Below are 17,058 nucleotides of genomic sequence, written 5' to 3'. Positions count from 1 at the left end.
GACATCCCCACAACCCCAAGCTACCTTTCCTGGCCTCATGCCCCCGGAAGCCAGGGGGAGTGATCCTAGATGGGGCAACAGTGGTGCTGGGCTTGAGACTGCAGGTAGCACCCTGGGTAATGAAAAGGAGACAGCACAGATTTGGGTAAAGAGGGTACAAAGGCCCAAGAGGCCTTGAGTTTATAGGAACCAAAAGGATTGGTCCCAGGTTTCCATATCAAAGGGGAGGTAACATCGGAGAGTTTACGGAAGTTGAGGAACTCACCCTGGATTTGCAGCAAGGCTCTTGGTGGGATCAAGGCACCAATAAGGTGGGGAAGGAAAGGGAAACGGGGAGAGGGGGAGTGGCTAGAAGAAGTAATACCAGGTTGGGAGAAGGTGGCAGGATGTGGGCTACCGCCCTGCATGTAAGGAAACGCACCTGTGCCTAAGACAGGGGTTCTAGGGAAGACTGAGGTTCATAAAAGGAGAAGAGCTGAGGCTGGAGAAGACAAACTGGGGAAAGATATCTAGGCTGGGGGGGAATGTGGAGAAGCGTAAATCAGGGTCCGAGGGGGGAAAAGAGCTGAGGGGAGGGGTAGGCTTTGGTGTCTGAGAGGTTTAAAGTCTCCAGGTAAGAGAAGAAAATGCGCCTGGTCCTGGTCTAAGAGAAGAGGGCCTGAAGGCACTGGGGTCCCAGGGAGAGTGACCAGGGCCTGAAACAAGAAGGGGGCTGAGGCATCAGAGTGGGTCAAAGGAATCCGAGAAGAAACCGAGGAATCTCAACCCAAGTTCAGTAGGGGAGAATACTCAAAGGAAGCCCAGGGCCTTGGAGGAAAAGGCAGAGGACCAAGGTCCCAGGGACACAGAGGGAGCTCCGGCCCAGGCCCAGATATAAGGGGAAACGGATACCCAGGCAGGGGTAGGATCAGAGGGTAGAGATGGCTCAGCCCAGCATCAGCCCTCCGAGAGGACTCAGGCAGGGCAAAGGATGAAGAGAAAGAATGCTGGGGCTGGGCCTGGATTGGAGGAAGGGGTCCCAGGGGGTCTGAGAGAACTCAGATGAGGGAGATGAGGCAGCAGGTTGGGGAATCAGGAAGTTTGAAAGGCTCAGCGCCTAGGAAGAGGAGACCTGGATCCAGTGAGAGTGGGGTACTGGCAGGGTCTGAGGGGTCCGCAGGGAAATCTTTGGGGCTGACCAGGATCAGAGAAGGATCTGAGGGAGCTGTGGGCCAGGCCAGGATCCCGAAAGGGATCTGAGGCTCTGGGCCAGGTTGGGATTCCAAAGGGCGCCCAAGGGAGCTCTGGGACGATCTGGGGGTAAGGGGGGATCTGATGGACTTCTGGGCCGGGTCGGCATCAGGAGGGGCGGCCGAGATAACTCCGACCCGGTCTTGGGTTCCAGGAAGGATCTGGGGTGACTCTGGGCCAGGCCGGGGCTCGAGAGGGAATCTGGGGGACTCTGGGCTGGGCCGGGGCTCGTGGAGGACCTGGGGGAGCTCTGGGCTGGGCCGGGGTCCGCGGGTGGGGGAGGGGCGCCCCCGCCCCACATAAAGGCCGGGGGAGCGGCGGGCGCGTACACGCACAAAGCGGGGCGGGCTCGGGGCGGGGGCGGGGAGACCTGGACCCAGGCGGACCCAGGCGGACCCAGTCCGACCCAGTCTGACCCAGGCGGACCCAGGCGGGCCCGGCCAGCGGGCGGGAGGGCGCGGGCCGGGCGGCGAGACGGCGCGGGGCTGCGCCGGGGCGGCGCGGCCGCTCCTCACCTGATTGTCCATGGCTGGCGCCCCGCCCCGCCCCCGGGCCCCGCGTCGCTCGCCGCCGCCGCCGCCGCCGCCACTCAGCGCCGCCCCGCCGCCCTCATTGTCTGTCAGGCGCCGTCGCCGCCGCCGCTCCGGGCCGCCCGCCCGCCAGCCCCGCGGAACCGGAAACCGCCGCCAGCCCGGGTCGCGCACCGACCGCGGAGCCCCACCGCCGACTCGGGCCCGCCGCCCCGACTGACGGCCGCCTCGGCTACTCAGCAGCGCGGACGGCAGTTCGTGGGGCGGGACTTCCGGCCTGGCGGGGGACAGCCGGCCTGCGGTCGGAGAGACGAAGCCCGCAACCAATGGAAGGCCGGGGCCTGAGGGGCGGGGGAGGGAGGGAGGGAGGCGCGAGGCGAGCCCCGGCAAGGCGGGCGCGAGGTGTGCGCCGCACGTGGAAGGGGCGGGGGCGGGGCGGGCGCGCTGCGCTTGCGCGAAGCGGCCTGCAGGGGGCGCCGCACAGTGGCCGGAGCATCCGCGCCGCCGGAGCTGGGCTGGCGGCTTGGAGATCCTGGGAAGGGGGCCTGGGACCCAATCGTTTCTTGCCGTGTGTTGCCCAAGGTCTCCGGATCCGGATTTGAAGTTTAATTTGTCTCTGAAAAAAACTTTCAGGGAAGAGCCTTTAAGCTGCAACTGTTTCGGTGGTGCCCTTTGAGACTGCAGCTTGGCCAGCTCACTTCTCCGCGGAGTCTCAGTTTGCGCGTCTGTAAAATAGGAAGGGTGACAAGCACGGTGGATTCTATTTCATGTTCCTTTGAATGATACAGACTCGAAACTGTGTTACATTAAAAGGATCAAGCGAATTTTAAATAACCCTAGACCCTCCAAATGTGGTTTTTAAATGTACCGAGCATCACATAATTCCACAGCGAATTGCAAACTGCATTTATGTTGCAAATAGAAGTGCCTGCCCGTCTTTCTCAGGATCTTGTAAACCACTTGTCTCCCGGATATTTTAGAACTGCTGCCTGCAATTTGGGGGCCCTCGGGCAGTTGTTTAAAATTTTCCTCTTATAATTAAAATTCAGATTTTTGAATTTCACTTTGTTTTTGCCGTCTACTTTGGGTGTCAGCCAATCATTCATCAGGTTGCCTTGCGCTGAAAAACAGCCCCAGAAAATCAACAACTTCGGAATGGAATTAAGTCCTGATAGAAACTCTGAAGAAGGCCACATCGCTGTCATGGTAACACCGTGCTTTGTAATCTAGGGCAGGGCGAGCTGAGTGAGGAAAAATAGAGATCGTGCTGAGAAGATAAACCACAACATTTAAAATGGGTACAACTTTATTATTTTTGCAATGCTATAACTGAATGTAAGTAGATCAGTGGTTCTAAGTGGTCCCGGGAACCAACAGTGTCAGCATTACCTAGGAACTTTCTTAGAAATGCAAATTTTGCCCCACGCTAGACCGACTCAATCAGAAACTCTGCAGGGCGGGGCCGGTAATCAGCGGCTTTAACCTGTACTTGCAACTAATTCTGAGGCTCATTCAATTCTCAAAACCACTGCCTCAGTAATGGGACAAGTTAAGGTGTGAGAGGAAGTCCGCAATTTGTCTCTGAAAAAAACTTTCAGGAAAGAGCCTTTAAGCTATGATTGTTTCAATGATGCCCTTTAAGACTGCAGCTTCCTCCACCCCCCTTATATTTATTCATTGAGAATTTACCCTTAATTACACTTTGAACAGTTAGGGGTTTTCAAACCTACATCCCTGGAAGTCCAACTACCTTGAGGGGGAACCGTTTGAGCATCAAAAAGAATGACTTGTTGACTGAAACATTCTGAGCATAATAACTCTCCCTGACATTAAAACACTGAAACTCAGGTTTCACTCTTGAAGGTGAGGACTGTTTCATTTCCTTACTTCCTTGCCTTTACAGCATGAAACCAGGCCCAGCTGTGGAGGGAAAGCTCTTTTGACAACCAAACGCCAACCATTAAATGTGGAAAGGATGGTAGAGAAATCACTACTTTGAAACCCGTAATAATGAAACATTTCAGGTGACAGTCATCAGTGGCTATTAATTGAAAGGTTGTTGAAGTTTGGATATTTTCACCCCGAGGATCTTCCTGCAGGTTGCCTGCCAGCTGCAAGGAGAAATAAAATAACTTTACAGCAGAAAGACCAGCTTTGCCCAAAGTGTCCTCTCTTAGCAGCATAACTTTGAGACAAACTGGATGACCAGCTCTGGCTAGGATGAGATAGCATATTAGTCAAGGTTCTCCAGAAAACAGAACCAACAGGAGATTATATATATGATTTATTTAAGGAATTGCCTCACATGACTGTGGGGCTGGCAAGTCTGGACTCAACAAGACAGGTCATAAGCCACAAACTCCGATAAAGTTGAAACTGAACTTATTAGTCTAAAATCCCCAGGAAAAGCAGGCTGGCTGGCAATTCCAGTAAGAGTCAATGCTGAAATCGAGTGTGAGATCCTTTTCTGACCTCCATACTCAGTTCTGGCTTTTAAGACCTCCAACTGATTGAATGAGGTCCACACTGCTGAGGGCCATCTACTTTGTTAATTGTAGATGCGATCTATCGATTATATATAGATGCAAATCCCATCTCAAAATACCGTCACAGTAACAACCGAGCCAGAGCTAACTCTTTAAATACAAACAGCTGCACACCATGAGCAAGCCAAGTTGACACATGAAATTAGCCATCATAGATAGGAGGTGCATAACACCAAAAAGGAATTGTTGTTGGCCCCAAAAATGTAACCTTTAGATCTAACTTCCATTTACAGGAAGCACAGGGGATAAAAGAACATGATAGCTGGCACCACGAGAGGCAATCACAAATCCCAAAGGTTGAACTCTCTACATCCCTATTTCCCCAACAAGTCAGCATAATGAAAAGAAAGAAATGGGGACTATCTTGGATTAAAAGAGATGTTAGACTGTATGACATAGGGAACCCTCTTGAGGGTGAAAATTCTCTAGAATTGATTGTGGTGATGAATGCACAACTCTGTGAATTTACTAGAAGACATTGATTGTCCACTTTAGATGGATTGTATGGTATATGAATTTATCTCAATAAAACTGCTTAAAAAAAAGAGTTAGATGCATCACAACCAAATGCAATGTGCAATCCTGGCTTGGATTTTTTTTTTCTTCACTTGGATCTTGTCTTTGAACAACCCAGCTGTTTCAGGATGTTTAAATACAAAATTTATTCATTGATTATATATATTGATGTTTTATTTGGTTTCTTAATTTTTTAATTAATAAATAAATTTTAAAAAAATCTATTCATTGATATTGAGATTTATTTGGTTAGGTATAATAACGGGTTTGTAGCTTTGTAGAAAAATGTTTTAGAGATGCATGGGGGTGAAATTTCAGAATTAATTTAAGAATAAGTTAACAAAAAAAAGAAAATATGTTAACAAAAAAATAGATAAAATATGGCAAATGTTAAGAATTGTTCCATCTATGGGACTTCATCAGACTGTTCTCAATTTTTCCCTGTATGTTTGAAATTGTTTATAATAAAAAGTAAAATTTTAAACCAGAAGACGGCCTTTGCCTAAAGCAGGGCCACTGTAATGCTTCCCCCAGGTGACGAGAAAAATGCCTCAGGTTTCTCATTAGTGGTGCCCCTGTGATAAGCAATGCTTGTTACACATCAATTCCAGAAGACAACTTCTGTATTCCTGTTATCTCATGTCACCCTCAAAGGCACTAAGAGATAGGTGTCATTGTCCCTGTTTTACAGATAAGAAAACTGAGGCTCAGAGGAGGGGGGTGGCTTAAGGGTGCATGGTGAATGTATGGCAGAGCCAGGGATGCACACACCCCCCAACATAAATCCAGAGGGTTTGATCCTTCATTTGCTACTTGTGGCTGTGTCTTAACTCAACGCCTGCTGAGCGCTTCCCCCATAAAACCACCAGCATCCGTACATGTTTCCTGAATGAAGAGGTCAGGGGAGGCTTCCTGGGGAAAACTGAGATTGAGGCTGTGGAAAATTGTCTATTCTCCAAAATGGGTGCATTCCATATTATCCCATAATGTGATATTATCACATAATTACCACATTATCAGTCCATTATCATTATTTGTGGACCCCATATTTGCAAATTCGCCTACTTCCCAAAATTTACTCAAGACCCCAAAATCAATACTTATGGGGCTTTTGGGTGCATTCACAAACAGCACAGGGCAGTAGAAAATTTGAGTTGCCCGATACATATGTTCCCAGCTGAGGTCGAACAAGAGGTATTGCTCAGCCATCCTGGTTTGGCTCTTGCTTTCTAAACAGTGGCCTTTTTTTGTGGTAGATTTATCCCCATACTTTTCATGTTTGTGTGCTTCCTGTGGGTGGTTTTGCAGTTTAACATGGCCCCTGATGTAGTGCCGAAGTGCTGTCTAGTGTTCCTGAATGCATAAAGACTGTGATGTGCCTCACAAAAGAAATAGCTGGGTTAGAGACATCACTCAGGCATGAGTTAAGAGGCTGTTGGCAGTGAGTACAATACTCATGCAACTACAATATACAGTAAATAAGATGTTTTAAAACAGAAACACTCATAAAACAAGGTTATGCACTGATCAGTTGATGAAAATGCTGTATTTCCACTGAAAGCACTGGCTCAGTATTCCTTCATTCAGTGCTGATGATGGTGATTTTATAGAGCATGGCTACTGCCAATACTGAGAATTGGCTGTGATTTCTTTCTGAAGTCAACGGCTGGAATGGATGCTCTAGGGAGACAGGGGTCTTTGACTGCCTAGTTCACTGATGTATCCCAAGCACATCATCTTATACAAAATAGAGGCTCAATAAATATTTATAAGGATAAATGAAATAATAGAAATCACCTAGCAAGAAGGTTAAGACTTTTTTCATTTCTCTTCTAGTCCTTCTGCTTTCTTCAAGGAGAAAGCCTTAGTTTGATGTGCTTTAACTCCTCTCTGACACTTTCTTAATCCCCCTTCATCAAAAAAAGAACAGATATAGGTTTCAGAGGCTGGGGAGGTGACAGCATCTGGTGTAGGACTCCCTAACCTCACCTGAATATTGAAATTTCCTGAAGCTTTAGAAATTACAAGTGCAGGGAGGCCACTTTCAAGAATACTGGTCTTATTTCAAGAAAAATGGTCTTATTGTCCCAGATGGAGTAGGGACTTTTTTGGGTGGGAATCGGCATGGTCCAGGAATCGAACCTGGGTCTCCCACATGAAAGGTGAGCATCCTACCACTGAACTACCCATGCATCTTTTATTTTGTTTTAACAAAGCTCTGCCAGGAGTACTAACATACAGCCTGGATTGAGAATCACTGAGCTGCAGTGAATAGCATTTTGTTGCTACTGCATTTAGTGAATATATTGTATTTATTGGTGAATCTTAGATGGGATTGTTGTGTGTTTCTTTTTGCTCATTGGCAAATGATTTCTTGAGATGACACAATACGTCAACGTAAGCAAAGGGAGCAGATTTAAAAGCAAAATGTTATCATGACATTGTGAATGTAATTAACAGTGCCGAGTTATATATTTGAATGTGGTTCAAAGGGAAAATTTTAGGTTCTACATGTGTTACTAGAATAAAAATGTTTTGAAAAGCAAAATACATGGGACTCATAGTTGATAGTAATATCTTAATATTCTTTCATCAGCAGTAACAAATAAATCACACCAATGTTAGGATCAATGATGGGTGTAGGGGACAAGGGGTATGGAATGTTTACGGTTTTCTCTCTCTTTTTTTTTTTTCTTGAAGTAATGAAAATGTTTTAAAATTGATTGTGGTGATGAATGCCCCACTATGGGATGATACTGTGAGCCATTGGTTGTATGCTTTGGATGGACTGTATGGTGTGTGAAAATACCTCAATAAAATTGCATTAAAAAAGAAAAGAAAAAGTACAAAGGACTGTACAACACAGTAAGCCTTACCGCAAATGATGGAGTATAGTTTGTAGTACAATTATAAGAATGTTATTTCATGAATTGTAATGCACGATAATAATAATAGGGTGGTGTTCTAGTTTGCTAGCTGCTGGAATGCAATATACCAGAAATGGAATTGCTTTTAAAAGGGAGAATTTAATGAGTTGCAAGTTTACAGTTCTAAGGCCGAGAAAATGTCCCAATGAAAGCAAGTCTCTAGAAATGTCCAATCAAAGGCATCCAGGGAAAGATACCTTGGTTCAAGAAGGCCGATGAAGTTCAGGGTCTCTCTCTCAAGCGAGACGGCACATGGTGAACACAGTCAGGGCTTCTCTCTTGGCTGGAAGGGCACATGGCGAGTACGGGCTCATCTGCTAGCTTTCTCTCCTGGCTTCCTGTTTCATGAAGCTCCCGGGGAGGCGTTTTCTTTCTTCATCTCCAAAGGTCGCTGGCTGGTGGACTCTCTGCTTCATGGTGCTGCAGCATTCTCTGCTCTCTCTGAGTCTCTCATTCTCCAAAATGTTTCCTCTTTTATAGGACTTCAGAAACTAATCAAGACCCACTCAAATGAGTGGAGACATGTCATCCCTTAATCCAATTTAACAACCATTCTTGACTAAATCGCATCAACCAGGGAGATGATCTCATTACAGTTCCAAACATACAGTATTGAATAGAGATTATTCTACCTTTATGAAATGGGATTTATATTAAAACATGGTTTTTCTTAGGGGGCATGCTTCCTTTCAAACCAGCACAGGTGGCATATAGGAACTCTGTATTTCATGCATGGTTTTTCTGTAAACCTACAACTCCTCTAATTAAAAAAAAAAAGTAAAATAAATCATAATTTGTGGATGTGGCAAAATGCAGGACCGGCTGCATTGAATCTATTTAAACATTTACCACATTATCCCAATGTTACTGACAATGAATTGAGACACAGAGGGGGATGGTATGTGACTATTCCAGGGTCCCACAGCTGCAAAGTATCATTTGGGGATTGCTTTGCTCCCTAGCTGTGACTGAGCTACTGCTTCAATAAGTTTCCAGTGCCCCCATGTGTTCTAGTTCGTTTGCCCTCAAGACATCCAATTGCAGATTCAACTTGTAAATGTTCTAGCCATTGGGGTTCCCTGTGCCTGACAATTCCCTGCTGGCCACAGACTTATTCAGCTTGGCTTCTATATACACTGGCAGGCCGTGCATACCAACATCAACAAAGCCCAGGCTGGAGCAGAGCCCCGTGGCCAGTCACTAGAGACATATTCCAGATTATCATCAACTCAAAGCAGACCCTGAACATCATTCTAGGGCGTTTGACCCTTACCCCTGGGTGCTTGTGAATGTTTAGGGGACAGACCAATAATCCTTGCAACAAGATGTTCCCGCAGAGAAGGGCAGTACAAGGGGCATTTGCAATTTGCCCTCTTAGCATGATTCTCCCCTTTTCCTGATAGCGGTCCCTGATTTGGGGGCTCCTCTCAGGGCCAATGCTGCTTTGTAGGGCACCTTTGTCCAAACTGAAAAATGACAAAATCCCTTTCGGGAGGATGTCAGCTCATAGATTTCAGCCTCTGCATGTCCCCTTGGCTAAGTAAGTGGCATCCCCTTCTTCTCCACCCCAGGTCCACTGTACTCAGAGTGGGGCTCTCCCTGCTCCAGAGAATAAGCACTTGAACAGGCCTGGTTAGCATGATTAGAGCCATGGTCTAAGACAGTCTGTGAGCGTGATGCTGAAGTTTTTTTCTTTTTACGCCAGAGCTTTTGAGTCCACTTTTCAACTTGGAAGGACCTAAGCCTAGAGTGGCTAGTAGCCATCTTCCCCTACAATGTCCAGAGACAGAGTGAGCCTGGCCCTGGTAACTGCACTGAAGCCTGGATCCAGCCATGCCTGTAGCCTACGTTAATTCTAAGGGCACGTGCTGATCATCATGTTGTCATTTCAGCCAGTTGCACTGAATTTTTGCTTTTGCCGCCAACAACACTCCCTGGTAGAGACAGGGACCTGCCTGAGGTCACACACAGCTAGTTAAAAGCACAGACTGGATAAGTATCGGGGCGTCCTGTCCACCGGCTGCCTATCCCCCCAAGACAAGGTCGTGAAGAGGGGTTGGCCAGTACACCAATGCTGGGGGTAAGGTGGCTGAATGGGGACAGGTAATAACTTCGCAGATAATTTCACGCCATGACCACAGAAACCTGTGGAGGAGGAAGGGGCATGGGAGGCAAGAGGCAAATCTCTTGTATCTCTCCCCACCCCCAGATTTTGAACTGAGAGTCTTCACCGTTAGGGGGTCACACTCCTCACAGGGAATCTCATGGAAGCATCACTTCTCCGCCCTCAAAAAACACTAAGACACACAACATTTTGCAGACGGTATCACAAGTTAGGAGAAACTCCCTCCCATTCCCTGTCTCCCAGCCCCCATCCTGCTGCTACAATCCAATCTGGGACCACAGATGAAGAACTTTTGACTTCTAGATCAAGAAAGCCAGAAGAACCAGGAAGCAGGAGATTTGGGGTCCAGGCTCAATCCTACTGCTGCCTTATTGGAGGGCAAGGAGCTTTGGGGAAAGACAGACTTGGATTCAAGCCCAGGTTTTGTGGCCTTGGTCAAGTTGCTCACCCTCTCTGAGCCACTTCTATAAAATGAAGGTATTCTTGTCCATATGAAGAGGTGGGATGGATTAGATACAATTATGCATGTCATGGGCATGGTACTCCCTCAGAAAATATCAACAGCGTCTCATGCCTCAGTTTCCCACCTCTCTAGTGAACCAGGTAGGCTTGCTTCTCACCTTTTGGAGTGATGCATCCCAGGAGTCTAGATCACAGGTCCTGACAGCCATCTTTTGGAGCCTAAATCAAGTTGTTCATGGACACTGAAACCCATCCAGGGTCCCCCAGGTTAAGAATTTCTTACATGGAACTGTTATATATTCAAGGAACATGATGTGTACAATCTACTCTCAAGTGTTTAGAAAATTGTTGGATACGTAGATACAGAGACACAGAGAGACAAATAAATGGATGGATGGATGGATTGATGGATAAGTAGGTAGATAGATAGATAGATTTGTAGAAAGAAGGAATAATACAAAAATGTAGCAAAATGTTAATATCGGTGAATCTGAATATTGTGGGGGTTGCATACTGAAGTTCTCTGTATGAATTTGTATTATTTGTGCAACAATCCTATATGTTCAAAGTTATTTCTAAATAAGAAGTTTAAGAAAAAAAGTAGGGCGGGCCACGGTGGCTCAGCAGGCAAGAATGCTTGCCTGCCATGCCAGAGGACCCAGGTTCAATTCCCGGTGCCTGCCCATGTAAAAAAAAAGAAAGAAAGAAAATTTTAAAAAAAAGAAAAAAGTATATATATAACTCTCAACCACCCTAAATAACCGAATGACAATAAAAGATAGTGAATGTAAAAAAAAAAAAACCCACCTCATTTGCTACATTACAACAAGGGCTTTATTTCTGTTACTCCAACTTGCAAGCTTGTTTCTACCCCTGAGGTCTCACACCTACCACTACCTCTGCTCTCTCTTGTCAGTGAGGGGTCACCTGGAAAGTCCACTGCGCATTGACTACCCATTTGAGCAGGCCACTCCCCTGCACCATCATTTTCTAGAACATCACCCTGCTTTATCTTTTCCATAGCCCACTCATCACTGCCTAGAAATACCTTGTTCATATGTCTTTTTGTTTTATCAACATGTGTCTCCTTCCTTAAGACAGGGGTTTGAATTTCTTTGTTGTCCTTGTGTGTCCCTGGAGCTAGTATTTGATGTATAGTTGGAACTCAAGACTACATTTGTTAAAAAGATGAATGAATAGAATGAATAAATAGGTGGAAAATAAATGAATGGAAGGATGTTTGAGTGAGTTGGATGGATAAGGAGTACATAAATGAAAAGCTAAATACAGATGGATGGGTGGATGGATGGATGGATGGATGGATGGATGATTAAATGGATGGTTCAATGGACAGATGGATATATTAATGAATGGCTGGCTGAATGAGAAGATAAATAATAGATGAAAGAATGGATGATAGATTGATGAATAAATTAATAGATGGGTAAATTAATAGATGGTTCAATGGAGAGTTCAACAGGTGGATGGGCAGATAAATTAATGAATGGATGGGCAGATGGATGGATGTTTGCCGTTCTCTATGAGAAGCACTTTACATACCTTACATACGTACATACCAACATACACACATGTGTACTTACTTCATTCACACAAAAGTCCCATGAGAGAAGGAATATTATTTCCATTATATAGACAAACATGCTTGAGCTTCAGCAGTGCTGAAAACCATTTCCCCAAGATTATCCGATTAAGACTTGGTGGATCAGGGATTCACACTTAGGTCTGTCCAGCTCTAAGCCCTATGCTCTTAACCATCACCAAAACCATCCCCTTATTTGAGAAACTGTACGGGCCCCTCCAGCTTCTCTCTGGGTTCCCTGTGCACCAACATCACCTAGATTGCCCAATCTGGGCCTCGGTTTCCCTCAGCCGTTAACCAGTTTTGATGACCCCACAAATTGGTGCATGTGTGTGTGTGTGTCTGTGAGCACATGGAAGGACTGCAGGGTCTTTGTATGCAAGCTTGGGGACAGAATGAGGTAACTTGAGGACTATCCGAGATGCCCTTTGAGTAGCAAAGACATTGCCGTGGCCAAAGACAGGACTGAGGAGTCTGGCAGTGGCCAATTATATTTATAAGGCGCCCAGGGACCGAAACCCAGCAGATTCTGGATCAGCACAGCATCTTTGATCCAGTCCTGTCCACTCATGTGACAAAGGCCATGGGCAAGGAATGGACACAAAGGAAGAACTTGGAAGAGTACGGGGACAGGTCATGGAGAGGAGATATAAGAGCCCAACCTCCAAGGTCATCAGGATTGCATCTCCAGAAGGATCATCGAGTTCCATCCCCTGCAGAGGAAGACAGGGAGGGTGGAGAGAGGGGGCACTGGAGGAAGGAACCATGAGTGCCTCTTAGGCTGAAGTCCTGACCCAGGCTTGTGTCCTCAAGACACACTTGTGTTGGCAGGTGGTTGGGTAAGCAAGAGGCTGGGAAGCCTCAACAGTTCTTGTTGCCACCTTGGATTTCTATGTAGGGCAGCCCCACTAGCCAAGTGTCCCGAGGCCAGTAGCGGACTTTGAGAATTTGGTCTGGCATCTCGTAGCTGCCATCCACCAAGGCCATGATGGTCACACCATAAGGGAAGGTGATGCTGATGAACACATGCCTGTGGAAGACAAGAAGAGGCTAGTGAGAGCACAAGATGCTCCTGTAGCCAGACTGATGCCCCAGCCCCACACCCTTACTTCCCAGGAATCCTGACTCTCCAAGGGAGTCTTCAGGACCAGCTCCCATGGACAGGTGCTTACCAGATGCTGTGCAGGTAGAAGAAATGAATCCTCTGCCAGAAACTGCACATGAAGCGGTCACTGAGCCAGCTGGCCAGAGCAACAGCCCACAGTCCCACGGAGACCTTAATCAGATGCTGGAGTTCCTTGTTGCTGGTCCTAGCAAGGGAGGAGAGAGCCTGAGGGGCTGATGGGAAACTCCTCTAGCAAGGAGATGAGGTCCCAAGGCTGGAAGGAGGGAAGAAGCAAGGATGGAGGCTGCAGGCAGATGGTACCCAATCTGCTTAAAGCTGACACTTGCTGAGCACTTACAGGGACCCAGCCACTGTTCTAAAAGTTCTTCAGATCTTAATTCAGCCCTCCCAATCATGCTATGATTTCCATTTTTTAGATGAGGAAACCGAGGCACACAAGATTAAGTTATGACACCTCCCCATCCCCGACCCCTGCGTTAAAACACAACTAGTAAGAGAGATGGGATCTGGATGAGGTTTCTCAGATTGTAGAATCTGAATTCTCAACCAACGAGCCCTTCTGTGTTTGATGATTCCGGGGTTCTAAGTGTGTTTGCACATGTAGGTATGCACCTTGGAACTTATGTGTGAAACTCATGTTTGTGTTACCATGAGAGTGTGAGTCTGTGTGGTGAGTTTGTGTCCTTGGGCCATCTCTTGGGACAATTCAAGGCCAGAATCTGTGTTTCCCTGACAGCGGAGCTAACTCAAATTCCCTTAATGAGCATCCAAAGGATTAAAGAGGCAGCAACTTCTTTATCATTAAAAGCACAGGCTCAGCTCACCAGCCTAAAATGGAACAGCAAGAACCTCTAAAAGCATAATGAATGAAACCTAGTGGCTTTTTATTTATCACTAGTTCAATTTCCTGGACCATGCACTCCCCAAAAACAAAACAAAACAATGAGTGGAATCTGAATAAGGTTTGTAAACTTATTCACAATATTGTACCAAAGTCAGTTTCCTCCTTTTTGATATTGGTTATATGAGTTGTTACCACTGGGGGAAAGCTAAGTGATGGGCTCAAGGGACTGTCTGTTAATATTTTTGTATTTTGAAAAAAAAAAAAGGTTATTTTTTTTTTAAGGTATAATGATTGTAGTTGATTGCAAGATGTCAGTGGTACAAAAACCCATAAGTTCAAATTGATGCTTATAAAATCATTTTACTTGGTGCCTACCAGAGATGGCTAAGGCATCAACCCGTACCCCTGGAAACAGATAAATAAAGGGAAAGAATCAATCGCCTGTCCTGCCTTTCCCGTTGAAACTGTATTGCAAGGTTGATGCGTGAAAGTCCTTTAAAGAACAATAGATCATAAATGCAGAAGGAGTTAAGGATTCTGCAAATCACCCTTTTTTTTTAAAAGAACATTTTCTAACATTTATTCCAAGTTTTGGAAATATTTTTCATATGACTTTTGTAATGAAGTTACAAAGTTGGGTGCAAGTTTCCTACTCTCTGTTAACTAACATCAATTTTTCTGTGTAGTTATTAGTACCTTTTATCTACTTATTAGATTTATATTAACCTTAAGAGAAAACACTTTGGAGAATATTTAATTGACATAAAAATTATTAATGCCCGGTTACCCTCTCATTCATGGCTTAAGACCTTCACTTGTTTTTATTTAATACTCATTTCCTTATTTAGTAATTACTCATAAATACTAATGCATTACCATATTCTATGCATGATAAACCATTCATGAAAGATCTATTTAAGATGAGGTATGCTGAGCTGCTTGGGCTGTGCTACGTTGAATCAAATCACCCTTTTGCAGGAGATAATGGGTGAAGACATTGTGCATTGATGGCTGCTTAGAGCATCAGGGGGAGAAGGGAAGAAAATTTCCTGGTGAAGGGGCCAGATGATACCACCAAAATCCACTCATGAACCTAGGCAACACTTGCTCTTTTCCAGGAGCAAGAAGTACCCGGTATCACATATGAAATATTTGAGCCTAAAAAACTAAACTTATGCTAGGTAGTATAGAGGGTTTATAATCAATCAATCAATGAAGATAAGCAAATCAACTTAAACCTAAATCTAGATTTATCAGTTTGCAGGAAATACAAAAGTAAGGGAACATGCTAAAAAAAAGACCCCACAGGAAGCAATCGACTGAATCTAGAATGCATTTTGTTCTACAGGACATGTCCAAGCTTTTCCTATGAGTCACAGCATGAGAAAAGGAGAGAGGAGAGAGGGACTGATCTGGAATAAGGAGACGTAAGAGACCATGTTTGGATTCTGATTTAAACAAAGCCAGTTGCAAGAAGAAATCTTTGGGAAACTGTGGGAACAGCAATATGAACTGGGTTTAAGATACTATTTATAGAAGGAGCATGAACTTTGTTAGAGGTGCGTGGAGCATATCTTCCATTTGTGCCTCCAGACCAATCCTCACCCTTCTAAGCCCTTCACTATGCCCCTAGAGGCTGGCATATGTGGGTGAACCCACAGACTCCCTCATCTTCTGGCTTCCACTTGGGTTGGCCAATGGGAACTCCCAGCAGGAAACCAAAGGGTGAAGAGGGATACTGCCAGGATACTTATTTCTATAGCTCCCTCCCTGCAGGGTTGCTTCAGGTTGGCTGCAACCCAATGAAGGTCACAGCTCTGCTAAGAAGGCCCTCTCCATGGGCTCTCTCCTTCCAGATTCTCATAATCACTCCCACCTACCACCCCTTCCCAACTCCCCTGCAGGTCACCAGATGGTCATGGAATCCTATTTGTTGTGGGTTGAATTGTGTCCTCCCAAAAGATATATACCTTGGAAGGATTAAGTGTTCAAGGAGCATGATATATACAACCTACTCTCAAATGTTTGGAAGATAGATTAGATAGATAGACAGACAGATAGATAGATGGATAGATAGACAAATACATAGGTAGATACAGAGATAGGATGGATGATGAGGATAGATCAAAGATAGATATAGATACATAGATACACAGGAAGAGTGGGTGGATAAATTAGATAAATAGATACATACATGCATACACACATATATATAGATACATGTTACATACATAGGAAAGATGGATGGGTGGATGGTTGGGTGGATGGTTGGGTGGATGGATAGATCAGATACATACATTCATACACACATATATAGATACATAATTAGACACATAGGATGGATGGATGGATAGATAGATAGATAGATAGATAGATAGATAGATAGATATAGAGCTACATAGATAGATAATAGATAAAGAGCCAGGTGATGGGTGGATAGATAGAATGACATGGTAATTTGAACAAAACATTAAAAGTTGATGGATCTGGGTATCCGGGTGGGGATGGCGTTGGAGTTCTCTGTATGGATTTTGTATTATTTTTGCAACTGTCCTGTCAGCTTGGAAGTATTTCCAAATAAGAAGTCAAAAAGGTTTTGCAATGAAAAATAAAAAGATAGTCCCTGTGTCTATGACCTTATTTGGAAACCAGGTCTTTGAGGATGTAATCAAGCGAAGATGGTTCCCTATGGATTAAGGTGGGACTTAAACCCGATGTTCTAGTTTGCTAGCTGTCAGAATGCAACACACCAGAGATGGATAGCTCTTATTTATTTCATTTGGTTCTTCAGAGGAAAGGCAGCTAACTTTCAACTGAGGTTCTTTCTTACGTGGGAAGGCACAGGGTGATCTCTGCTGGCCTTTGCTCCAGGCCTCTGGGTTCCAACAACTTTTCCCAGGGTGATTTCTTTCTTCATCTCCAGAGGCCTGGGCTGAGCTGCGAGTGCTGAGATGAGGTATGCTGAGCTGCTTGGGCTGTGCTACGTTGAGCTCTCTCATTTAAGCACCAGCCAATTAAATCAAACGTCATTCATTGCAGCAGGCACGCCTCTTAGCTAACTGCAGATGTAATGAGCAACAGATCAGGTTCACATACCATTGGCTCATGTCCACAGCAACAGAACTAGGTGCCTTCACCTGGCCAAGTTGACA

At 45.3% G+C, this 17,058-nt stretch overlaps 2 protein-coding genes across 7 annotated transcripts in view; both read right to left on the bottom strand.

The window, feature by feature from the left end:
- Nucleotides 1-1,799, bottom strand: part of MLLT1 (MLLT1 super elongation complex subunit) — an 88,956-nt gene extending 87,157 nt beyond the window's left edge. For 2 of the 6 annotated variants that reach the window (XM_077120966.1, XM_077120968.1), the window contains exon 1: nucleotides 1,746-1,799. In XM_077120966.1, the coding sequence (XP_076977081.1) occupies nucleotides 1,746-1,757 (12 nt within the window). In that variant the 5' untranslated portion in view covers nucleotides 1,758-1,799. The other 4 variants (XM_077120965.1, XM_077120973.1, XM_077120972.1 and 1 more) reach the window with 3 other exon arrangements.
- A 9,261-nt stretch (nucleotides 1,800-11,060) lies between these two features.
- ACER1 (alkaline ceramidase 1) overlaps nucleotides 11,061-17,058 on the bottom strand; it is a 28,154-nt gene continuing 22,156 nt past the window's right edge. The window contains exons 5-6 of the mRNA XM_077120964.1: nucleotides 13,109-13,246; nucleotides 11,061-12,966 (exon numbers count right to left, since the gene is read on the bottom strand). Coding sequence (XP_076977079.1) covers nucleotides 12,798-12,966; nucleotides 13,109-13,246 — 307 coding nt within the window. The 3' untranslated portion in view covers nucleotides 11,061-12,797. The remainder of the gene's footprint in view (nucleotides 12,967-13,108; nucleotides 13,247-17,058) is intronic.

Source organism: Tamandua tetradactyla, chromosome 11 (genome assembly GCF_023851605.1).
Source record: "Tamandua tetradactyla isolate mTamTet1 chromosome 11, mTamTet1.pri, whole genome shotgun sequence".
Lineage (NCBI taxonomy): Eukaryota > Metazoa > Chordata > Mammalia > Pilosa > Myrmecophagidae > Tamandua > Tamandua tetradactyla.
The sequence above is the reverse complement of the archived record's forward strand: the minus strand, read 5'-3'. Positions and strand labels throughout refer to the sequence as shown.